This window comes from Epinephelus fuscoguttatus, linkage group LG13 (genome assembly GCF_011397635.1).
Source record: "Epinephelus fuscoguttatus linkage group LG13, E.fuscoguttatus.final_Chr_v1".
In the NCBI taxonomy this organism is placed as follows: Eukaryota; Metazoa; Chordata; class Actinopteri; order Perciformes; family Serranidae; genus Epinephelus; species Epinephelus fuscoguttatus.
Genome location: NC_064764.1, coordinates 32,422,198 through 32,446,314, shown reverse-complemented (window position 1 = coordinate 32,446,314; position 24,117 = coordinate 32,422,198). Strand labels below are relative to the sequence as shown.

Sequence of the window (24,117 nt, the reverse complement as noted above, 5' to 3'; positions counted from 1 at the left end):
TCCTTACCTTTCCTTCCCTTTCTCCTCCCTATCCTTTCCTTTTCTTTCCTTTCCTGACCGTCCGTATCCTTTCCTTTTCTTTCCTTCCCTTTGTCCTTTCCTTTCCTTTCCTTTCCTCCCCTTTGTCCTTTCTTTTCCTTTTCCTTTCCACTCCTTTCCTTTCCTTTCCTTTCCTGACCTTCCCTTCCCTTTCTTTTCCACTCCTTTCCTTTCCTCCCCTTTGTCCCCCCCCCCCTTTTCCTTTCCTTTCCTTTCGTCTCCTTTCCTTTCCTGTCCTTTCCTTTCTCAAAAGAACCTCTGCTCACTGTACAAGTACCTTTGGTTAAACTCAGAGTCCAACACATGAGTGTGAGCTCAGCCCATCAGAGGATGTCCTCCATGTCACACAGTGACTCCTCTAATGTCTCTCCTCCCTGACATCCTTGAGGAGACAGAGTGCACGGCAGCACAGAGAGCAGCCTCCCTCAGGGACGCAGGGACAGAAGCCACAGCCTGTCATGTCTCCTCCCGGACACGGACATGTCCACCAGGAATAAGACCAACTTCACCTTTAATGTGCTGGTGTGGAGGATTGTGGGAGTGGACTGGCCCACACGTGATTAAAATCCGGCGGAGTGCTGCTGGTGTGTCGGTGAGGAGGGAGACGAAGATGGAGAGCGTGTCTGTCAGGTAGGAGCGTGAAGGCTGGGTTGGAAACTCGCTGGTTTTGGGAGGAAAATGACGGAAATGTGTGAGTTTGGGAGATTTAGTCGGAATCAAAGTGACAAAGTATTTTGGGCGGCACTTTGTGTTGTTGTTTACAATGGCGCCGATCACTGAGGCTGATTAATGAGGTCAGATAAAACACAGTAACGCGTATGTTAGGGTTTAATCAGCTGTCTGTCTGTAATAATGATGACATGCTGGTGTAAGGTTGAAGGCAGACAGGTGGAGGAGGGCAGACAGGCTGCAGAGGATCACCTGTGGAGCGACACTAATGTGGCTGTACTGAGGAGCTGATTGGCTGAGGGGTTTACACTGAAAGCAACCAGTGGTGGGATAATTAAAATCATGTTTAGTATAAAACTTGAGATAGAGGTGAAAATAGTTAAAATCAGTTTGCTCCTTAAAGGATAACTTCATAATTTTTCAACATGGACCCTGTTTACCCGTGTCAATTGATCAATGAGACTGATGTGGACCACAATATTTGTAATTGGTCCAGTATTAAAGGAGCTGGCAGTGGCTGAGCACAGTGGAATCAGCTGCAATGGAAGCAAATGGGGCAACTGAACATCGTCACAGTATGTCCATTATAAGTGGGTATTTTTGACGCATAGCGGCTCAGATTGTTATTGTAAGTGTCCATAGTGTCTTTTTACCTTTCACTTGATCTGGTCTGTTTGTTATAAGGCTCGTTAAGCAGAAGTCTTGTTCTGAAATATCACGAGATGTCACTTGTTGCTAGAAAACAACAGTACAGAAACGTCTGTGAGTTCATGAGAGAGTATAGTTATCAGAGTAGTTTACAGTACACATAGTTTAGTGTTATCTAAAAGGTAATCAGTGTCATGGAGGATTATTTACCTGATTTCAGTGATGTCGATGAGGCTTTGGATTTGACCGCAGCCTGTTCTTATGTGAGTAGAGTATACACATAGAAGACTGGACGAATGGACGTCCTGCAGAGCTATACGTGAAGTAGGGCTGGGCGATATGACCAAAATCTTATATTACAATATAGTTCATTTCATATCCCGATAACGATACATATCCCGATATAGCATATTTTTATCCAAAGAATAAAAAGTTGCCCCCCAAAAGATGGACGGACTCCAAATGATGAAAAATATTGCCGTAAAAAGCGTAATTTGCGTCACAACGATATAAACGATAGACATTTTTCTCTCATCACATGATCTATATCGTCATATCGCACAGCCCTAACATGAAGTAGGGAAACCATGGAGTTCCTTGAGTTGCTGCGACGCTGTGTCTAGTGCTCCACTGACACATCTCAAAGTGCTTTCCATTTAGAGGTGGTGATATTTTAATGTTTTGTGCTGTATATGTCCTGCCTTTTATTTTTGTACATGATACACTTGCCTCGTTGTTACTGCTAGCCCACTGCCAACCCTCCTGGTTAGCTAATGTTAACCTTGGCCACTCTGCCCTGCGCACCACCCGTGTCGGGTGGGAGCCAGCTAGGCACAAGCTCCCAGGAAGTGTGCCGGACTTAAGCAAATCTTAAGCCAGTTTTTGTAGTGGCCAAACAGCGGTACTGCTTTTTCCGGGGTCTTTCACATGACACCCAAAAAGACTTTTTCCCATTGACTTACGCTGGGAAAGAGACGTCTGTAACTCAGTGGATTCATTTTTTTGAGCGTCACATCCCCTTTGAAATGACTCAGGATTTGATCAGTTTGATAGCATTTGGAATGTCTAGAAGAGCCGCAAGATTAAATCATTTTATTTTCATTCAAGTTAGTGAAGTGCTAAACCTGAATCGGCTGGCGAAAGTTGGCTGCTCCGCCCCGCTTGTGAATCCACGAATCCTAGGATGGTGAAGGAATGTCTCATCTTTGTCTGCCTCTGACTGGCTTACCCTGACATTCTTACCCTAACCTTAACCCATACCAATCCTCTTGCCTCAACCGAACCAATCCAACCAACAAAGGCAATGAGTTCTTGCCAGCTATAGGGAGAGTAGGGCGAATCAAACCTTCATCATCCTGGGATTCGCAAATTTGCGCCCCGCTCGGCAGTGCTCAGTAGCGGTAAGTCTCTACTTTGCCAGCAGATCACCACCCTCCACCCCTATGTTTTCAAACATTATGCTAGGCTAAGCTAACCAGCTGCTGGTTCCAGCTTTGTACTAGTGTGCAGACATGACAGTGGTATCAATCAGCTCATCTAAATCTTGGCTTAAAAGAAAATAATGTCGAACAAATTCTTCAAGCTGTAGACAAACAAATGTTAAAAAATGTTTATAGGTGGTGCAACAGTTTATCCATCCTCCCATTACTTCTGTACAGTGTCTTCACTGGTTGCTTAGCAACTTCATTCAGCGCGTTTACACGCACTTAAAGTAACCAGGTTACTGTCGCTTTCATTAGTACGCTGGTCATGTGAACGACAAACCTGAGTTTCTGTAATTGGTGTTAGAGAAACCTTATTTCACCTTCTACAGTAGATGTGTCTCCTGCAGGATTCCCACAGGTCCATATTAATGAATGTGAGGGGAATAAATCAAGGCCTTTAAAGTTTTTGAAAATAGAGAGAAGACATAACAGACAATGGGTCATTAAAAGTGCTTGAATTAATGAGAAGTGTGCAAGACTAGAAAGTCAAGTTCTCTTGAAATAGTCTGCCATCACTGTAACACAACACAGTGTCTCTTTGTTTTAAGTGTTGTCTTAAAGCTTCTGTAAAACCTGCTAGTTCTCATTATAAAAACTCTGTGTTGTGACAGTATTAATCTTGATCCATGTCTCAAACCATGTCGTGTTGGGTCCTTGAATTTCAAGGAACCCGGCCTGGAAAGTCCTTGAAAAATCATTGAATTGGATGTTTAAGAAGGTGTGGGTACCCTGCTCCTGGAAAATGCCCATTCCTTGGCCATGTATACACAGCACCAGGTTTCATACCAGCTTTTTATTGTGCGCATGTGCCCTGACGAAATCTGGGTCAGACAGGGAAAGTATTTCCATAGCAGCAGGGCAGCAGAATGAAAGAAGAGATCATTACTTGTAGCCATACATCACTGCATTTGAAATTAATTCCATATGAAGGCAAACATGAACAGAAACAGAGTCTAAATAAGTCGTTTTCCACCACTGAAAGTTTGTTTGTTTGTGCTGTAAGAACCAGGAAACAGCATTGTATAACCAACCCAGTTAAAACAGCTACAGTAAAACAAGTTATGCCTCCAAGTTAGGGTTTGGGGCTTGTTTTTGGTTGTATAAATCAAACTAACGTGACTTGGTTTGACTTATTGCTTATGCAGCATACAGCATGTCTGTGAGTTGCTGTAAGGACGCTGCCCCAGGCTTTGGTTGCTCCTCCAGTGTCTTTACAGGCTACACGCCAGGTTTTTGAGGTCTTTGTAAAGACCACAAGTAATGACAAGAATGTAGACAACTTCACAGCTTGGTGTCAGTCCTCAGTGCCCTCCTAAAACAACACATCCCTTCATTTTCCGGTTCATTTTCAGTATTTGGCACTTGTCAGCTGACAGTGTAAGTGTTCAACATGTGTCATCCACCTGTAGGAAGATATTATGCTTCCTATTAGCTCTCTGAATTCCTCTGTCACCAGGCTATCATGTTGCAGATGATATGCACAACAGTGTTTTTTGTACTGCTCACTTCCCTCAAGTGTTAAATCAGGGTTATAACGTTACAGATTCAGATTAGTGTAGCCGCTGCCTGATTAGTCATTGACTTACAATGCGAAGCACTCTCATCACCATGTTAACTATGTCACAGAGGCCTTTGACATTCCTCGTCTGGATTCCTTGAAGGTTTTAATAGCAGGTCCGAACATTTTCTACGGCTTTTTTATTTTCACTTGCTCTATCAAGTCATCAAGTGGTAGCGTTCAGTCCCAAATTGCTTTGAATCTTGAGTGTGCTGTTGATGGGCACATTGTGCATTAAAATGAAAGCATGGTGGAAATTGCTCACAGCTGATTATACAGTGGGGGAAAAGAGGGGGGTGGTTTGACGCTTGTAAAACCAGAAAGCTACATAATTACTGTAATTCCCCGAAAGCTATTTTTCCAAACTATTTAATTTCTGTACAGTCACTGTATACCCTTTACTGTGAGTCTTACATTTGATATTGGCAACAGCTGTCTGAGGTCCATCCAAGTTTAAATTATGTCCTCACAGGGAAACTTTGTCATGATCAGTTTTGTCAAATAAGAAAAACAGTTTAAGTCCGTTCATCTTATGTCAGTCTTTTTTCTTTTTTTTTTTTTTTCTCAGTTGTATTTAGAATATTGATGATTTATGTAATAAAAAAATCTATACGATATGATTTTGCCACACAAAAATATCGCAACACTATGCTGTATCGATTTCTTTCATGCTTGGCACACTGGAAAAGTTTCTGTTGGTTGCAATCTGCGACCTCACCACTAGATGCCACTAGATCCTACACACTAGACCTTTAAGAAAAAATGCTGCAGTGGGATTTATATGGCTCAGTTAGACTTTCCTCAGTTTGAAAAACTTTTAAAAAGTAAAAAGGAGAATTGTGAAAGTTTTCGAAAAGATATGTAAACCTCAAATTAAGGCAAAAAATTGATTTCCTGATATTGGATCTAATTAAATGATAATAAAAGACGTTTAGCAGCTGGAGGCGGCTTTTTGTAATTGTTTTTAATGAGAATGAAGTTTTTTGCTCACTGTTTTTTCAACAGCCCCAAACTCCAAGACTTGGAATACATAATATAAAACAGATAGTCGCAGTAAATTCTGACATTTAAGACATTTAAAACCGCATGTTTTTCGTTTTCTTTTTTTCTGACTAATTATCTAAAGTGTCTCTAGTCTTTCTCAGCGCTAACATGAATCAATCATCTTAAAGTAAGTCAGAATGAAATCATGATCATGACAACTTCTCAGAAGATTTAAAACTTATTTTCATGGAACAGAACTCCAGTGGCGTCATGCGGCTTTAAATCACCTGAAACTAAAGCTGGAGGTGTAGTATTGCCCTGTGACTGAACCTTGACCCCAGGTAACCCCTCCCACCTGTCAACTGTTGAATCGCTCACAGCCACATGAGTCCTCCCTCTCTCCTCCCCTCTCTCTGCTCTCCTGTGCATGTCTTGACATGCCGAGTAACACCGAGGGGAGGGAGGGGACAAAAAAAAACCCAAACAGGAAAAACCGGAGAGCATGAGAGACAGATAGACAGAGAGATGGAGAGAGGGAGGTGTGAGGTGTGAACGGAGGGTTGCAGAGAGAGATAAGGGCGTGAGAAAGGAAAGGGAATTTCATGCTAAAGCTGCAGTTTGGGAACGATGCTTGAAATCTTGTAGAGAAGCGGGACAGAAACTGAGACTGGAGCTGTAATTGGAAGACGGAGGACAGCTCAGTCATGGGAGGGGTGAGATACTGTGTCATTATATCTGTGAAAAACATGCTGTCAGTTCCTCTCTTGACTCAATCCTTTCCCCTCTTTCTGGTTTCTGATTTCTGAACAGCTCCACGATCTCCAGGAGAGGCACGATGAACGGCGGTAACCATGGATCCTCGTCTTCGCTTTGGCGTTTCGAGCCGTGCAGCAAGATGATCGCGTGAATTCTGAATGAAGAAAACAAAGAGGTGAACCATTAGCTGACCTAACCTCTCTCTGACTCCTCGACCTGTCAGTCTCACACCTCCAGACCTGCAGGGGAAGCACAGCCGCTGATAATCACCTGATGCAACACTTTCAGGAACTGTCAGCGAGAGGAAATACTTGGCTGTCACAAACCAGAGGTGTCACCAGCTGCAGTGCAACTTAAAAAAGTCAGACTGCAATTACTGGAGGAGCATGGGACGTGGAGTTCAAAGCAGTGAGTTGTCTCCTGGAAGTCAGACCCCCAGGATCAAATGAGTAGCAGTGGATTCGGCAGTAGCTCCAGCTTGCTCCAGGGCCGGCGTTTCTACTGCCGGGAATGGGCCCTGGACAAGCTGCGGCGCTGCCTGGACACCCGCTCCGTGCCAGGGCAGCCGCCCGGTTTGCTAGTGACTGGGGGCCCCGGCGCTGGGAAGACAGCGTTGTGCACTGAGGTGGTGTGGCCCACCTCGAAGGCAGGGCTGGCAGTCGGGCTGGCACCGCGCTGCCTGGCTTCTCACTTCTGCCAGCGGGAGGATCAGAGGAGTACGGTGCTGTGGAGGTTCGTCCTGGGCCTGGTGGAGCAGCTGAGGGCCTCTCCTCTCCTGCCACCTCAGTATGAGGAGACCCTCAACAGCCCGTCTGTGTCCTCTGCGCTGGAGCCTCTCACCTGTCAAAGAGACCCTGACGACACCTTCAAGAGGTTTGTATCTCAGTTTTACTTTAGAAATGCTCTGCGTTTTTGATGCTTGATCTAAAAAGGGTTACTCTTTTTTTGATTTGAGGGAAATCACACAGTTGCCAGATGAGAGGGAGAGAAAACGTAATGAAATGTAACAAGCCCGAAACCCATCCAGGCGTTGGGCATGTGCGTGCATGTTCAAGAGGGTGCCTCATTCCCAGCTCAGCACGGCACAATTTATGTGCGGTATCACACAAATGGTGATTATTGTTGATGAAAGCCGGAGCAGCTGAACGCAGTTACATCTGATACGTGTCAAAACCCCAACAAGTGGTTTACTGGTGAGAACAACAAGGTGAAAACCTGCACCACAAGTTCCTTTTGTTTAAATCATCAGTTTCAGTGTTTTGATAGAGGTGACAAAAATGCTCGACGTTCGCAGTCGTTGTAGACGTGATGGCCTCGGTCGTGGGAACGTAATCTGGTCTATTGTCAACCAGACAAGCTTCAATTAGAGATCACACGAGACACATTAATGACCCAGTTTTGGTTTTGTAACAGAAGCTTGCTTGATTATCTAAATGCGACACAACTTGGATGAATTTGATTTCTACCCCGTTGCTTTACTTCTGTGATGTATTTAAACTCAGTATCACAAGGAGAATATTTGTTCACTACCAGTAGAGTTGGGTAACATGACACCTTACTGTTTACACCAGGGTGGAATCTTCTGATAATCTCTGTGTAATCTGTTAGGTCAGTGTGAGCAGTGGTGCAAAACCATTAGCAGGACTGCTGTGTGACAATACAACACTCTTCTGTTCCAGTGGCGATTGCTCTAAGACTGCAAGGGAAGCTCAGCTTTCCCTAAAATGTCAAAAAATAAGTGTTCAAATATGTACTGTTGTGTTTACATTTCATTGACTACATATGCGCTAGAAGGCGTTCAACTTTTGTTCAGAATCAGCTACTTATCACAGGTCACTGACGTGACTTTCTTCTCATTCATTCCCGTAGCGTCACAGTGCATTAAACAGTGGAAGCTCAGCGTCCAAAGACTTCAGTAGGGAAGCATAGAGTGGGTTGTGCCACTGCAGCGAAACTAGACAGTCATTGGATAAATGTTTGGTTTTGTCCCACCCATCGGACGCTCAGCGTCTCTGGGGGCCTATGGGGCAGTGGGCTGGTCTCGGCTGGCCTGGACGCTGGGCTTCTGCATGATGATTGGATGATCTGTCTGAGGCTGAATCCCTTTTTGATTGACAGCTAAATGAGCGAATCAGCGATTTTGAAATATAAACCACCACCAGAGCATTTTTCAAGTTTCATTCCGTTGTTCCGAGTTGATCTGGAGACTTTTCCAATCCTCTCAGTGACTTTTTCTTTGTTAAAAACGACTAGGGACAAATCTAACATCTTTTTCTGGTGTTATTGGAGACTGTACTCGTGTTTGGAGACTCTGACTTCTGTCGCTCTGCAGTTACTGTCCCCGACGAGCAGCGGGTGCTGTGAGCTCCTCCACCGTCCCAAAGCACTCACAGGCGGTCACACTAGCCTCGTGCAGCAGCCCCAGAGGGTAGAATTTACGAATAAATAAACGGACACATTTTATGATGTAGGCCGAAAATGAGCTTCCCCTCCTTGAAAGACCAGCAGCCGCCACTGTTCTGTTCCTGTGATCTTTGCATCAAAGTGTTGTAATACATAGATTTTTCTGTGCCGTGGTGCAGTGGTTAGCATTGTCGCCTCACAGCAAGAGGATTTCTGGTTCGAATCCTGGGTGGAGGAGCCCCTCTCCGGGAGTTTGCATGTTCTCCCTGTGTCAGCGTGGGTTTCCTCCAGGTACTCCAGCTTCCTCCCACAGTCCAAAGACATGCAGGTTAATTGGTGACTCTAAATTGTCCGTAGGTGTGAATGTGAGTGTGAATGGTTGTCTGTCTCTATGTGTCAGCCCTGTGATAGTCTGGTGACCTGTCCAGGGTGTACCCTGCCTCTTGCCGAACGTCAGCTGGGATAGGCTCCAGCTCCCCTGTGACCCCCAACAGGATAAGCAGTTACGGAAAATGAATGAGTGAATCTAATTGTACATTCAAACCAACAGCAACCAGAGCTTCCAAAACGGCGGAAGTCATTCGTTTTCAATGAGAGTCTGGCGACTTGGGCGACCTGGTCGTCAGCCATGTGTCTTGGGTGACCGAAGCGACCGGAGCGGTCTGGAGGGGAGATAAAACTCATTTAACTTTATGGTAATGAGCTCTGATGTGGTTCTGTGACAACCAATCGGAATGCTGACGTGCTTCAATGAAGCGGGTCCCAGAGAACAAGCCACGTAACTTTGGTTTCTACAGCACACTTGTTCTGACAATGGATATCAAGAAGTTTATTACTTGACACTCAGTCCTTTATAATGTTGGTCTTGCAGCACAAGACGGCAGCAGCACACATCACAGCAGCAATATCATCTTCCATGTTGAGTTGATACGATTTTGGGGGGTAAGCATAACTTTCTGTAGGCCAACTATGAGCTTTTTGACTGGACAACAGCAAGTAGCAACTATGCTGCTTTCAAGCCAGTAGTCCGCTTTGCTGCTCCTTTAAATCGAGCGACTAGAGCGACCAAAGCTGCCACAGATATTTGACAGTCGTGCTTCTTGGGTGTCTGCGAGAGACTTTGCCTCTTTGGAAGCTTCTGGTTTGAACGTACAGTAAGAGCCAATATCTACATATGAGTGCAGATACATTCTTAAAAAACTAATACAAAGCTAACTTGTCTTCAGATGATAGATGATGGGTGCATTTTGGCCAATGCATTCCACTTCTCCACAAACTCCTGTAAGCATGCAACCTCCGGAGCAGGTTACCTTCAGGGTATCAGATCACAACCTGTCAGATCAAAAGTCTGGAGTGACAGGTTTAAAAAAAGAGGAGCCTATATATTGTTATAAGTCAGTAGATTCACTTCATTGCTCCGGGCTTTCTGTGTCCACTGGTTTTAAAACAGAGCTTCTAACAAAGAGAGAGATCATTTACAACACTTAACACATGACACGTCTTTTAACTCCTGCAAAGTGTATTTAAGTCCTCAGTGATAGCTGACAGTGTTGCTGTTTTTACACCCTGATTTCATCACCGCAGCTCAAAATAACACGAGACACCTGTGTTGTGAGAACTAGGAAAGAGCAAATATCATAATTTATTAGAAAAACATATTGCACACACTGTTAATTGGCTCTGATTTATATAAATGCAACATCTCTGTCAGTCATTAACTACTTTTAAACTCTTTCTCTCAGCAGCAGAAACAGTCTGGTGTCACTTTAACGTGTAAGGTGACGTATTCAGAGGAGTTTCATCATCATCCAACTAAATTATTTCCAGTGTTCCTACATCTTTCGTTGTAAGATTACACTGCACGCTTTTTACTTTTTCCATAGACCAAACATTCTCGCAGGTAATTACTGTTACTGCTTCATCTCATGTGATATGAAGCAGCCTACTTCATTCATTCACTCGTAATTAACATGCCAACCTCTTTCACATGAACGCGCTCATGGCTGGATAAGAAAAACCCAGAGATGACTGAGCAAAATGAGAACCAACTTTGTAGTACCGGTTACCTACCTACTGGTTACCTACCTCAGAAGTGTCATGTGGTGGTGGTTGTGACGCATCTTCATCAGCTGATCTGTCAATCAGCTGATATTAGGGAGGCATGACCGCCCTCTCTGTTTTGACAGGACGATCACGCCACCTGCTGTCGGTCCGCCGCCTCTCCGGGACGCTGCTCCAGGTGTGGGAGAGCATGTTTGCCCCCTCGTCCCTGTTCATCGTCCTTGGGCCCCACTTCCTTATTTCGATAGCCTCCCTGATACAGCGCCGGTATTTGTTGTCCTCGGTGTGTATGACTCTGGCCTTGTCCCAGTCCATAAGATGGTTTTCTCTGGCAGGACGGTCACGCCTTCCTAATCTGTCAATCAGCTGATAAAGACGCGTCACAACCACCACCAAGTGACACTTCTGAGGAAGGCGGAAGTTTCCACCGAAACATGTCAATGTATGTAACATCCTAACACATGTCTGTATGTAGACACGCTTGCCAGTGAAAGTCAAAGTCAAAGCCGACCCCAGATTCACTCTGGTTTGGCGTTTCACCTCGCTATATTTGCAGTTTTTGTTTTTTAGCTGATGTGATGCTCAGTGGGAGGCTGCTCCGAAGCCGAGGAGCAAGAACTGAAAAGACTCGACCACCCCTTGTCTTTAACCTGGACTCTGGAGCAGTTAGATGACCCAGACTAGCAGAGCTGAGGGGCCTGTGTGGCTGGTACGGTGTGAGAAGCTCAGTTATATACTCCAGTGCCAGATCATTGAGAGCCTTGTATGTGATTAAAAGAACTTTAAAATGGATTCTAAAAGAGACTGGAAGCCAAAATGGGTTTGATGAGTAAGGATCGTTTGGTTTTGGTCAAAGTCTAGCTGCTGAATTTAGAACGATTTGGAGCTGATGTGTAGCTTGATTGCTTCGGCAGGTGAACAAGGCATTATAGTTATCAAGGATATAAGAGCATGTATGATTTTTCTGTCTTATTAAAAGACAGAAGTGACCTACATTTGGAGATATTCCTCAGCTGGTGGAAACAAGACTGGACTACATTCCTTACATGTTGCTCCAGGGTCAAATTACTCTGCAGAATAACACCTAGATTTTTTACACCTGATTTTATGTTTGGAGCGAGGGGCTGACGAGTGGCTGAATTTTAAATTTTAAAGCCACGACCTTACCTGATTGCTTTGTGGGTACACGCCCATAAACGCCCAAAACACAGAAACCAAGAAAATACAGGCAGAGTCTCTGCAGAAAATACACCGCCACACACTTGTGGTAAATCAGAGGTGATGATTGAGAGGGATTACTTCTGTCCTGCATACTGTATCTTTAGGTTTGCCTGGCATCACTAAATTGGACATGCCATATTTAGCAAAATGATGACATAAACGTCTGACATCATGACGTAGTTCCACTAGAAGTTGACTAACTAATATGGATTATCAGCCGTCACTCCAATGTCAGCAACAGCGACATATAAAGAGCTCCCACTCAGCCTAGCAAAGTGTCTTATTGAGCGTCAAAGACAGCAGCAGCTCCTGCTCTTGTTGTGGGAAAAAGATCCATGAAAGCGTTAAGGCTGCACCTTTTCTTGTATAAATAGAGGTGGTTCTCTGCAGGTGTTTAGACTGTCAACAAGACGAGAGGAGCTGCAAAGCCTGTTAATGTAGCAACCATGTGGCCATTGCTGACGCAGAAAGAGGCCACGGCAGTCACAGGAAAAAGACGGCGGCGGCTATTCTTCTTCGTCTTATATTTATTTCTCCTCTCATAATGCAGCCCATTCACCACACACACAATGGGCCTCCAGTGTGAATGAATGCTACAGTGTTATTTACGACACAACTTCCTTTCAGAGTGGAGGGAGGAAAAAAAAAAGAACAAAGAAGTGAAAAAATGCCTCCAGTACCCCAGTGACCGTCTCAGCACCAGTCAGCGAGGTCACCCTCCTCTCTGGGACTTTTTCCACTCTCTCCTGGTGTGTTTGCTTTGCGATGAGTCTGAGCACTTTAACGCTCCTCCTGTGTTTGCTTACCTCTGGTGTGAAGTACCGAGCTGGATTCCACATTCCCCTCAGACTGGCTCGCAGCCAGACGCTGTTTGTGTTTGGAGCGCTCGTGAGGGAAAGTGGCTGCGGGCGAAACATTGCCATGTGAGAACAGCCGTTGACAAAATGTTGAAACATGGGCCTGAATCGGCAGCGACAGGATATACGTGGGACATATGGCCTGAACCAGCTGTCATTAACTCTTTGCAGGAATTTTAAGTTGTGCTGCTCCCTCTGTGTGGAAACTTTTAACGTTTAAAAAGTTGGTCCGTTTCTCTGAGTTTAAATTAATTTGCCCTTAGTCATGTGCAGGGGCGTTTCTTGGGACTGAGAACACTGGGGGCTGAGCCCAGAACCTTATAGGGAAGTCTAGGGGATCCTACCTGGGGAAAAAAGCTCGATGCTTTCTTGAGCCTTATTGTGTCTTGTCTACAGCCAAATACTGCCAACATGTACTTCAAAATGTGTCAAAATAAAATTATATTATATTGATAGGAACAGGATGATGCACTTATAGATAACACAGGAATTAAAGCCAAAAAAATAAATATTTTGTAAATATTTTGACTGAAGCCAAGTCATATTCCCCCTCAATTTTTAAAAAATGTTAGAGGTTACATGATTTGCGATTTTTAGTTTGCTTTTTTTTTTTTAACACCAGACCATGTGAAAAAGTTGAGTGATGATGCCTACAGACTATATCAGGAGCCATATTTTCCCCAAAAAATGCACATTACATGAGTCAGTTTAAGGCAAAATGAGATAGAGGTGCTCGGCGGCACTCGTCAGCCCTTCGGAAGTCCTCGGGAGTTTTATTGTGAAAGCTCAGCTTTCACAATAAAAAGAAAAAGGCCAACACTTCAACCCACACAGCAACGTTAGAAGGACATAACAACAGTTACGTAGTTGTGTGCGGTATCTTTGCTAACTTATGTGAGAAAAATATCACTGAATTTATGTGTGGGAAAAGTCGCCAGCCGTACCGAGCCTTCAGGGATTTTCAGCCCGCCTAAGAGCGTCTATCACCGGGGAGGACTGTCCCGCAGCTCCGCCGGCACGCCCCCCTAACACTACACGTTTCACATAATTTTGAAGGAATAAACAGAATTTAAATTATTCATTTACCTGTTTCTGGTAACGGCTCCCCAGAGACGTGAGCCTCAGCCGAGTCAGCCTCCTTGTTTTTGAAAAAACGTCTTATATCCATGATCTTTCGTGTTGTTGCTAAAACGTCTCCCTCCAGCACGCCAACAGTTTAGATACCGGAAGAGCCTGGTGACGCGAGGCTATCAGCTAATAAAACACGGATGCTTCACGCAACCCCTCTCTCTGATTAACCAGTCTCGACGTCATCCTGTGTTGCATTCACTGAAAATGGAAAACTACAACTTCTTTAGTGGCTCGTTAATGTACAGTTATCATTATTTCTTCTGAAGTTGAATTATCCGGGGCTTAAGAAAAAACGTTCGGGGCTAAAGCCCCGGATGCCCAGGCCAGGCGACGCCACTGGTCATGCGTAACTTTAAGCATTAATCAAACATAAACAAGTGACCTGTACACAAAACCACCCCCTGCAGAGTTTGCACCAACACCATTTTTTGTACCAGGCTCTAAACATGTTTATTTCTGCCGTAAAGTTGGCCATGTTAACGTGGGTGTCTGTGGTGATGATACTGCTTTTCGAGCCAGCCTCTAATGGCTTAGGGTCAAATACGGCAGCTTGGTCTGTGACCCTTGCCGTTTGCTATCGACTCACGAGGCAGCCTGCATCACACCACAAACTCTAGTGTAAACCCATCTGTAGCAGAGGTTAGAAAATCTGTGTAGGTTGGGAAGGAAGGTGGATGGATCAAACTAACACCAGACTTTGAGCCAAGAGGCCGCTCTTTGAATCCCTTCTGAAACCAAAAGTCAGCGTTGATGTTTTGAAATATGTATCGTAGTTAATATCAACTAACATACTTGTTGGGGCGTCGGTGGCTTAGTGGTAGAGCAGGCGCCCCATGTACAAGGCTGTTGCCGCAACGGTCTGGGTTCGAGTCCAGCCTGTGGCCCTTTGCTGCCTGTCATCCCCTCTCTCTCTCCCCCTTTCACACTTAACTGTCCTGTCCATTAAAGGCAAAAAAATGCCCCAAAAAAATCTTTAAAAAAAAGAAACTAACATACTTGTTAACGTGCTTAGAAGTTAGGTTTTTTAACCCAAACCAGGCTCTTTTGTTCAAACCTAACCAAGTGGTTTTGTTGCCTCATGTAGTTTTGTCTGTGAACGGGGCGTTTGTGGCTCAGGAGTACTCTGATTGGAATATCAGTGTCGGCCCCTCCGGTCCGTATGTTGATGTATCCTTTGGCAAGATATTAAGGCCCAAATTGCCTCTGTTCAATAGGTGTGTGAGAGTGTGTGAACGCTTACTCAGTATCAGGTGGCACCATGTATGGTAGCCTCAGTCACCAGTAGTTATATTTATAAGTATATTTCATAAGTAGTTATGTTTCCTTGTATTAGTTTGTCCTCTTGTGGACATAATGCGAAAAAAAAAAAAAATATTCGAATGGTTCGAACCTATGAGTTATTTTTACAAGGAATATTCGAATGTCATTTTTGAGCAATTTTGACAGCCCTATCTCAGACTGACACTAAAGGTGTACCTAGAGCTTCATAGTTTGAAGCATAGGGCCTCTACGCTCAGAGCACATTTAGAGGTGGTCTTAGCTGCGTGTGGCCATGTTCTTTCAGCAGTGTGTACACCACACTCGGACACACTGAAGGACCACCTACTCAGCTGACATCGCTAGACGTACATACCAATTTGCGCGGCAAAGTCACTGTAGTCAGGAGGTTCCAGATGTAAAAAGCGGATTCAGGGATGTGAAGTGCGTTGCTGCCATGTGCCAGTGAAATCAACAACACATCTTGTCTTTGGAAACAGGAATGTTGTATGTGTTGACCTGTATATTGAATGGAGAAATGAGATCTGATCCTAAGTGGTCACTCGAGATGGACTGGGCAGACGCATTCTAATGCCAAGTGTGTACAGACAGACTTTGAGCCGTCCACTTGTGATTGAATCCCCAAAGACACATGTTAATACCGTGTGTCAAGGCTCAAGAGCTCACAAGAAGAAAGGTGATTAAGAGCCATTTTGTTGGAGACTGCTACTTAACTTTATATGACATAAATAATGTTTGTTGTGATGTCGTTGAGGGGTTAGTTGCTGTGCGGTTGCTACGTTATTCAGTTAAACACATAGCAGTAGTAGGACACAATCACAGAGCACCATTTTTAAACTTCATTTCTGTGTCTGACAAATGAAGGAAAAATCCTTGGACTCACATGACATGCATGCAGAAATGTTACCATGGTTACCAAATTATCCACTGTATTTATATACACGCTCATTATATATTAATATTTCCTTTGCTCGACAGGTATTGATTACGTGGCAACATCTCATACCTACGATCATGTCATCCTGCGGTTGGCCCACTTTGCTTTTAAACCACAAACTGAACTTGTAACATTTTATTTCTGTAGTCTGTAGCTGATTGTTAAGCTGCCCATTTTGCCCAGGGCACTTTTGAAAAATTGATTTTTTCTTACGTCTGAGTGAGGTTCTCCTGGTCAAGTAATGTAATACGAACACATACACACCGGGTAACAGTGTAGTGTTGCTATCAGGTGAGTTTTACAGGCAATCAGGGCCTTGACTCTGAAAATAAATGGAAATGTGCAGAAGAATATAACAGATAAGATACAATAAAAGGCGACAGTAACAAGATATGAGAGGATACAAAGCACAGAAACATTCACTTGCAGCACAGTGTAATAACTAATCACGAACATCAATCAAGTCATAATCATGACAGAAGTCTGAGCAGCTCAGAGAGCCAGTAAAGTTATTATGTTCTGGAGTAACATATTTAGCTCTCAGGAAACCGGTTTGATTGTGTCATGTCAACCGCTACAAGTTGTATTAAAGTTCAGGGTCAAAGGTCACTGACAGACCTGTGTTGAGGACTACGTGGGCTGAATGGAGCGGAAAACGTTCAGCAGCAATAATATTTCATTACACTTCCTCGTCCTCCCCCGCAGACCTGAACGTGTGCCTGGTGCGGGAGTGTCGCTTCAATCAGATGACTAAATCAAACAGAGGTTTGATAAGCTCGTTGTAGCCGTCACCCAGGGTGGGGGTTAAATCTACTTTTAATTGCAGGATATGCTCAATGATAAAAGTCAAGGCTACCATGCAATGAGATGAATCACATACATTAAGGCTTGGTCTGTAAATATCTTACAAAGTTGCCAGATGATACAGTCATTTTCTTGGTGGTACTATTACTATTCTCCTCAAACAAGCCTAATTTATCAAAAGAAATGTAATAATAACATTTGAAATTCCTCGTATAAAACTCAATTAACCAAAAATGCCAAACATTTCCTGCTTCCAGCCTCTCAAATTTGGAGTATCTGCTGCTTTTCTATTGTGTGTTTTTTTTTTTTTTTTTAAATTTGGTCCAGTGTGTAGGGTTTAGGGGGATGTATTGTCAGAAGTGGAATATAATATTCATAACTATGTTTTCATCAGTTTATAATCACCTAAAACTAAGGAATAGTTGTGTTTTCATTACTTTAGAATGAGCCGTTTATGTCTACATACGCAGCAGGTTCTTTTCCATGGAGTTCACCTTGTTTTTACCACAGTAGCCAAGAACAGACAAACCAAACACTGGCTGTAGGTACGGTCGGCCACCATAGTTCTCCTAAGCGCTTGGCACACTGGAGAAGTTTAAGTTGGTTGCAGTCTGCAGCCTCACAGCTAATGCCAATAAATTCTACACCTCTGACCTTTTCAGATTCTGTATGTAACATTCAGAGCATTAATATAGCAGTGTTGATATGTGTTGAATCAGAGCTTCTCTGTGGTTTGTTATGGTAAGCAGGTTTTCCACACATGCATTCTATGCCAGGTTCACACTACACGATATCAGCTCAATTATAGCCCGACACAGCGTCTTACAGTGTCAGCTCTGATTGTGAACAATAATGAGTGTCGTACGTCGATCATCATTTCATCAAGTGACAACAATAGATGCCATGTCTGGGACGCCCCATGATGTCCCGACAGAAAGTCCAGCATGATTGATTTCCTTTTTGTCGTTCAGGACATCTCTCATCACAGCTGTTACTTTGACCAAGAGGAAAACAGAGCAATCTGCTGCCGTGGACAACTGTATGATGACAACACAGATATTTCCTGTAGGGATGTTGCTACACAGAGTAAAAGTAGAAAAATGATGGTGTAAAACAGCAGAGGCACTTTTTCAACCCACTGAGTACTGCCATTAGCATCAAGCTAGCAAACAATGTTGTGTCTTCATAATGGAGGATATAAAGGAAAAAATTTTACTTACCACAACTGCAGAGGCTACCAGCTTCATTTGAAACAAACTACATTAGAAATGCATCGAGCCGTCATTTCAAACTCAATACTTCCTGTATTGGTTTCACATTAAAAACCTCTTATAACTTCAGTTGAGAGAATCCCTTTATTTTCTAAACAGGCTTTTATTGTGAAACATTTGCAGGAACTTGTGGAGGATTCAGTGACTTGCATGTTTGCGTACGGTACTTCAAATGGTGACACTTTTATGTTACTACAGCAACATTTCGGCTGGCACATGAACAGACACAGTGACTAAAATAATAGTAATGATAATAAACATAGGACAAGAATAACCTGATGACATCACAGACATTGTGTCATGTCTGTCGGCCAAGTCACGGCATGATTTTATGACTCCACAAAGGCCTAATCTGACATAGTGACTGTCAGAACGGACAAAAATGTGTAGTAGCTCTGTAGTACATTAGCTCTGTCAGCGCTGTTGCTGTTGTAGCACCGTAAGCTGCTCGCCGCTGGCTCAGCCACCTCCATTTTAAGAACCGTGTGCAGACAACTCATATGCTTGGAATTTTGCATTGAGCTCTTTTAACATTTTATTGATCAAATGATTTAATTTGATGGTGAAAATAAACTGCAGCCCTGAAGAAGTTTTTAGAAAATCGCGGTGTCTTCTGGAAGTGTGGTTTTTAATATCAAAGGCAGGCCACCTCGTCTGAAAGATTGCCTCGATTAACGTCATGAAAAAATTAAATGTAGTTATTTATTTATGTTAAGATATATAACATTCATTTCAGTGATAAATCAGATGTGCTCTTCCACAGAGAGCAGATGCCATATACTTGAGTCTTGTTAGTCTGATTTCTTCTGGCTTATTTATCATAAGTTGAGAGGTGTCAGGATGTGGGCGGCTCACAACCTCCGCTGAATAAATTCCCAGGTTAAACCCTGAACTGTGTGCATGTTACCATTGACAAACGATGCTAGTTAAATCGTCCATTATGTGAAGACAAGCGTATTAACTCATGGACAGTTTAATGGAAGAGCTGATAGTCAATTTGTGTGTTTTGGAATCGGAGCATGGTGCAATTTTAATGACAGGAGCTCAAACAGGGCAGATTTGCTGGATGCATCCTTTGCCAAAGTCTAATCATCATGGATGAGTAATTTACTGTGATGTTGGAATTTCACACCCCACTCCCCACGCATATGTTAATCCTGAGACTGATACTTTGTTGTTGACCCGAACACGTTTAGCTAATGACCCTGCTTTTAGTTGTTAATTCAGCTGCACGGGCTTCGCTTGGTTAATTGACCAAGCTCCTGTTCTCGCCACAGAACGCTAACATTTTCATGCATCTCTGCCACAGCGGCTCTGTTTACACGTTGAATGATCTTTTACCTGTGTTTTATAAATACTTGTGGAGCTGCTCCTTGCAGGTAGCGGCACATTTTTATTTTTTTCATGATTGGAAATGTTCCTTGATTTGCATTATTAGTCACCAGAAAAACACAGACTGAAAAGTGCAGATTTGTTTCTGTTCTTGGTCTTTCATGGATACTTGTTTTTCTTTAGGCTTTAGTAAGATCAGGGTTTGAAGAAAACTTGTTTGGTGACTAAAGGTGACTGGGCCTTGTGGTCATTCCTAAATATAGACATTAACACTAATGACAGCACACACACAAACACACACCCTGTGGTTGCTGCGGGATAATTGACTTGAGTTCAGCCTCGGTGTGACCTAGTCAAACCAGACTGCTGTCACAGGTTAATTACTGTTTGTCACCTTTGAAACAAGACCCCTGTCTCTATTTGTAGCTCCATCAAGTCTCTGCTGAGTAGGTGACAGAATCAAACCAGAACTAGTACAAATATATTCACATTATTAAAGGTTTTCTTACAATGGAGATTCAGTATACAGCTAGAGGTACTGTTGTATATTTGATTTTTGTTTGCTGACATGTTTAAGTCATTATCAAACATTGTCAGAGATCGATCATTATATCCATGTCTGACCTGAAGAGTAATTGACACAAAGAAGTAGGGGAAAGGGCACATACACATAAAATGTTTTGCAATCATGGTGGCACAAGAGTCTAAGTGAGGGGGTCCCCAAAGTCATTAGGATTCATCTTCGGGGGATCATGACTGTCTGTGTACAATTTTATGGCAGTCAATGTAATTCTTGTGGAGATATTTGAATCTGGACCAAAGTGGTGAACCGACCGACAGACCAGCATTGCCATTCCTTGATCCACTGTTGGCACAACCAAAAATGTATGAGAAAAGATTTTTATGCCAGCTGGAGGCATCATGTTTTTGGATTGAATGTCCATCCGTTCGTTTGTTTTATTCTCGTGAGCCCAGTATCTCAAGAACGAATCTTCAAATTTGGCACAACCCCATTCTCAGAACCCATCAGCCGTATTCGGCATCTGACTTCCGGCAGACGGCGATACAGCCTCTGGGGGCAGACCCCCGATTTTTTGGCATTCTGGTTTGATTTGGGCGGAGGAGGCGAATTTCTGTTTCCGACTTCCGTTTATATATAAGCAAATATGCTGAACCACTGCGATGGATTCAGAGTTTGCAGTGACGGCAATTATGTTCCGCCTCGTTAGTTCACCGCATGGACCGTTTAACCTGGCAACAACTGCAGCCGACTCAAACGTGATTGGTCAATATCACGCAGACTACAAACAGCCTACAACCGGAAACCAGGGCTCTTCCCCTCTTCTTCCGGAGGCAAGATCTCTGGGGTTTGCCTACAGACTGTACACTCACTGAATGTAGAGTCTGTATATAGAGACTAGCACAAACCCAACAAGGAACTTATTAGGTTTTGGTGGTCATAGATCAAAGTTCAAGATTTCTCTGACCTCATCTGTCTCATTCTTTTGAACCCAACATCTCAAGAACACCTTGAGGGGTTCTTTTCAAATTTGGCACAAACAGCCACTGATTAGGTTTTGGTGTTCAAAGGTCACTGTGACCTTGCATCTGTCTAATGCTTGTGAATGTAATATCTCAAAAAGGCCTTGAGGGAATTTCCTCAAATTTGGCACAAATGTCCACTTGGACTCGAGGATGAACTGATAAGAATTTAGTGGTTGAACATCAAATGTCAAGGTCACTCTGACCTCACAAAAGTTTTACTCAAAATTCTTACACTAATTAGGACAAAATTTCACACAAATATCTAATGGGATATAACGATGTGACATCAAAATGTCCTGCAAAAACACTTCTCTGGCCATTATTCAGTTTCACAACTCAGGAACAGAAGGAGTGACATTTGGTCAGATACCGAATTGGTGACACTAGTCTTGAATTTGTGCTGATTGTATAGATCTTCCTCGCTGCTGGGATGGAGATGTGTGTGACGCATCCATGATTTCACAGACATGGATGAAAACTGTAAGTGCAGCTTGACTGGTTGACAGAGGCATACAACTGCAAAGTGGTAATTCTAGTTTTTAAATCGATCTGTCTATAAGAAGGTAAAGCAATGTTCCAAAATTAGAACTTCATGGTTGATGATGCTTAAAGCTTAGGGTTGTTAGTAATCCAGTAACTACAGCTTTACACCCCTCTCCTAGCCTGGTTTAAACACAGGTCTTGCACTGCACGGCTTTGTCAGGACAGGGTGAACATGGGTTCCTATAATAACTAGTGAACATGGGTTCCTATAATAACTAGTATTACTACACAGTTACCATAACATTATCATAGATGTCAGTTGTGTTTTGGCTTTGGCATATTTTTGCTGCAGCCACAGCAGTCGCCTGTAAGCATCAACTTCTCTCTCACGAGCCCACACCTCCCTCACACTGTACAACTTGCACTTTTATTATAAAGATTTCATGCTCCGACAGCTCTATAGCTCATGTTGTCTGCAGGGTTTCACTCCCCTCAGATAAACTTGCCTCAGGTCTGAAATCGAGATTCAGGAATAAAATAGCATGGAGGTACAAAGAACTGTTGGTGTCTGAGCTTCATCGCTGGGCTCAAGTCCTTGTTTTTAACTTTCTTTTCTTTACTGTATTGTTTTGAATGTTTTAAGGATTGTAAACTACTTTGGGTACTCCAGTTTCCTCCCACAGTCCAAAGACACGCAGGTTAATTGGTGACTCTAAATTGGTCGTGGGTGTGAGTGTGAGCATGTGTCTGTTTGTGTCACCCCTGTGATAGTCTGGCGACCTGTCTAGGGTGTACCCTGCCTCTCGCCTAGTGTCAGCTGGAATAGACTCCAGTGACCCCCAACAGGAGGAGCGGTTACATAAATTAATGAATGACTGTTACACTGGTGTTTTAAGGGTCATTAAATTAGTACAGTCAGTGGAAGTACTTCAAAAGGAGAGATGTAAGCTTGGGTATGTTAGGATTGGGTGTGTGTGTGTGTGTGTGTGTGTGTGTGTATGTGTGTGTGTGTTTATAACCTGTGTGTACACACATTAACCCACGTGGCTGTGTGTGAGCGTGCCCAGGGTGGAGCAGGACATTTCGCAAGTTCCATTAACCTGAGTCACCATCAGATCACACAGCGGGGCGTGGGTGCTGACTGTGCTGGTTAAAGAACAGCTACACTGTGATTTTGGCAAGTTTAGTGTTCTTTTATTGTTTTATATCATAATCCAGAGTTGAATCACAGTAGAGGAGACAAGATTTGCTGTTTTTGTTCCTTCTTTCCGGCTGTATTTCAGTGTTAAAGGCTAAATTTTAATATTAGACTGTGTTCTGAGTGAGTGTGCCAGATTTGAGTCATACTGCCCGCTGATGCTGCTGATGGAAGTGTTTTGTTCAGGTCGTCTGCTGGGATGTTAGTTTGACTGACATATGGTTGTTTACTTTACAGTTTTGAATTGTGTCTAAAAGCATGAGAGGTATGCTTCTGAAATGAAGGAAAGGAAAACAAAAGTAAAAGTAAAGTGGAGTTGCCTCTAGTCGCGCCAAAATAGTTGCCTGCATAGCCACAGAGTGATTTCATTTGACTGTAGATTTAAAATGACCCACCTGCAGTCACTATAAAGAAAGTGCACACTGTTACTTTCATCTGTCCACGACTCCTGCATTTTTTTACATGGATGTTTTAAATCTAAACTCTTCCTTTATGTGTCTGTCTCTTTCTCACATGTCCTCAGAGCAGTGCTGGGACCCCTGTTAGACCTTCCTCCACCCGCCCAGACCCTGATGGTGCTGGTAGACTCCCTGGATACAGGAGGTGGGAAGAGCGGATCCATTGCAGAGCTCCTTGCCGCCAATCAACATCTGCTTCCCGGCTGGCTGCTGCTGGTCTGCTCCGTGCGCCGCCACAACAAAGCTGTGTGCAAGATGTTTTCAGGTATAAAGCAAAAATAATCTTCTTATTGGGCTTTGCACTTTAAGATATTATTATGGTGGCAGTTTTACGCTGCGTGGGGCCAGACAGGAACTTAAGCAGCCATGATTGGGCATAAAATGACTGAGTGAATGCTGTTTATTTGTCTCGACTAGTTTATAACAGAGACTATCGATTGAGAGATAGCAAGCAAATAATAATTTTCAAAACTACAACCAAGGCACAATAGATGTGAAATGAGTTTTTGAGATGTTTTTATTTTTAATTGCTACAGTGTAGTTATCACAAGTCATCCAGCAGCCACTTGTCAATCATCCCCTAATCGCGATGTCGGCATTTTATTTGAATGTCCTCAGTTTTGACCCTTTGTTGTGATGCATCGTGTTATCATCAGTTATTATTGCAGATAAACGTACTTACATTAACAATACATCCAGTGACCAAGCATCTGTCAACTATGAAATACAATCACCTGCTGAGGACCAAGGTTTTTTGTAGCTATAGCAAAAAGATCTTTGACTTTAACTCATGCTATGAGTCTGAGTGCTCTGGTTTTATGCTCTAGCTTCATTTTACTTACAAATTCTGAATGAAAGAGAGGCGTGTTGTTTTATAACAGTGGATCCTGATGAGCAGATTATACAGTGGAGTGTGTATCTCCTCTTCTCAGATGAAAAATCAGAGCTCTTTAACCCTCTGGGACCCAACATAGACCCTTTTTGTCTTTTTTAAGGGGGA

General features: G+C 43.3%; 1 protein-coding gene across 3 annotated transcripts in view; it reads left to right on the top strand.

Moving 5' to 3' along the window:
• The first annotated feature begins 278 nt into the window (after positions 1-278).
• The window catches only part of ankrd50l (ankyrin repeat domain 50-like), a 31,523-nt gene continuing 7,684 nt past the window's right edge, over positions 279-24,117 (top strand). The window contains exons 1-3 of one of the 3 annotated variants that reach the window (XM_049593692.1): positions 279-669; positions 6,193-7,011; positions 23,183-23,382. In XM_049593692.1, coding sequence (XP_049449649.1) covers positions 6,584-7,011; positions 23,183-23,382 — 628 coding nt within the window. In that variant the 5' untranslated portion in view covers positions 279-669; positions 6,193-6,583. Of the gene's footprint in view, positions 670-691; positions 731-5,915; positions 6,096-6,192; positions 7,012-23,182; positions 23,383-24,117 lie in introns of those variants that run through there. The other 2 variants (XM_049593694.1, XM_049593693.1) reach the window with 2 other exon arrangements.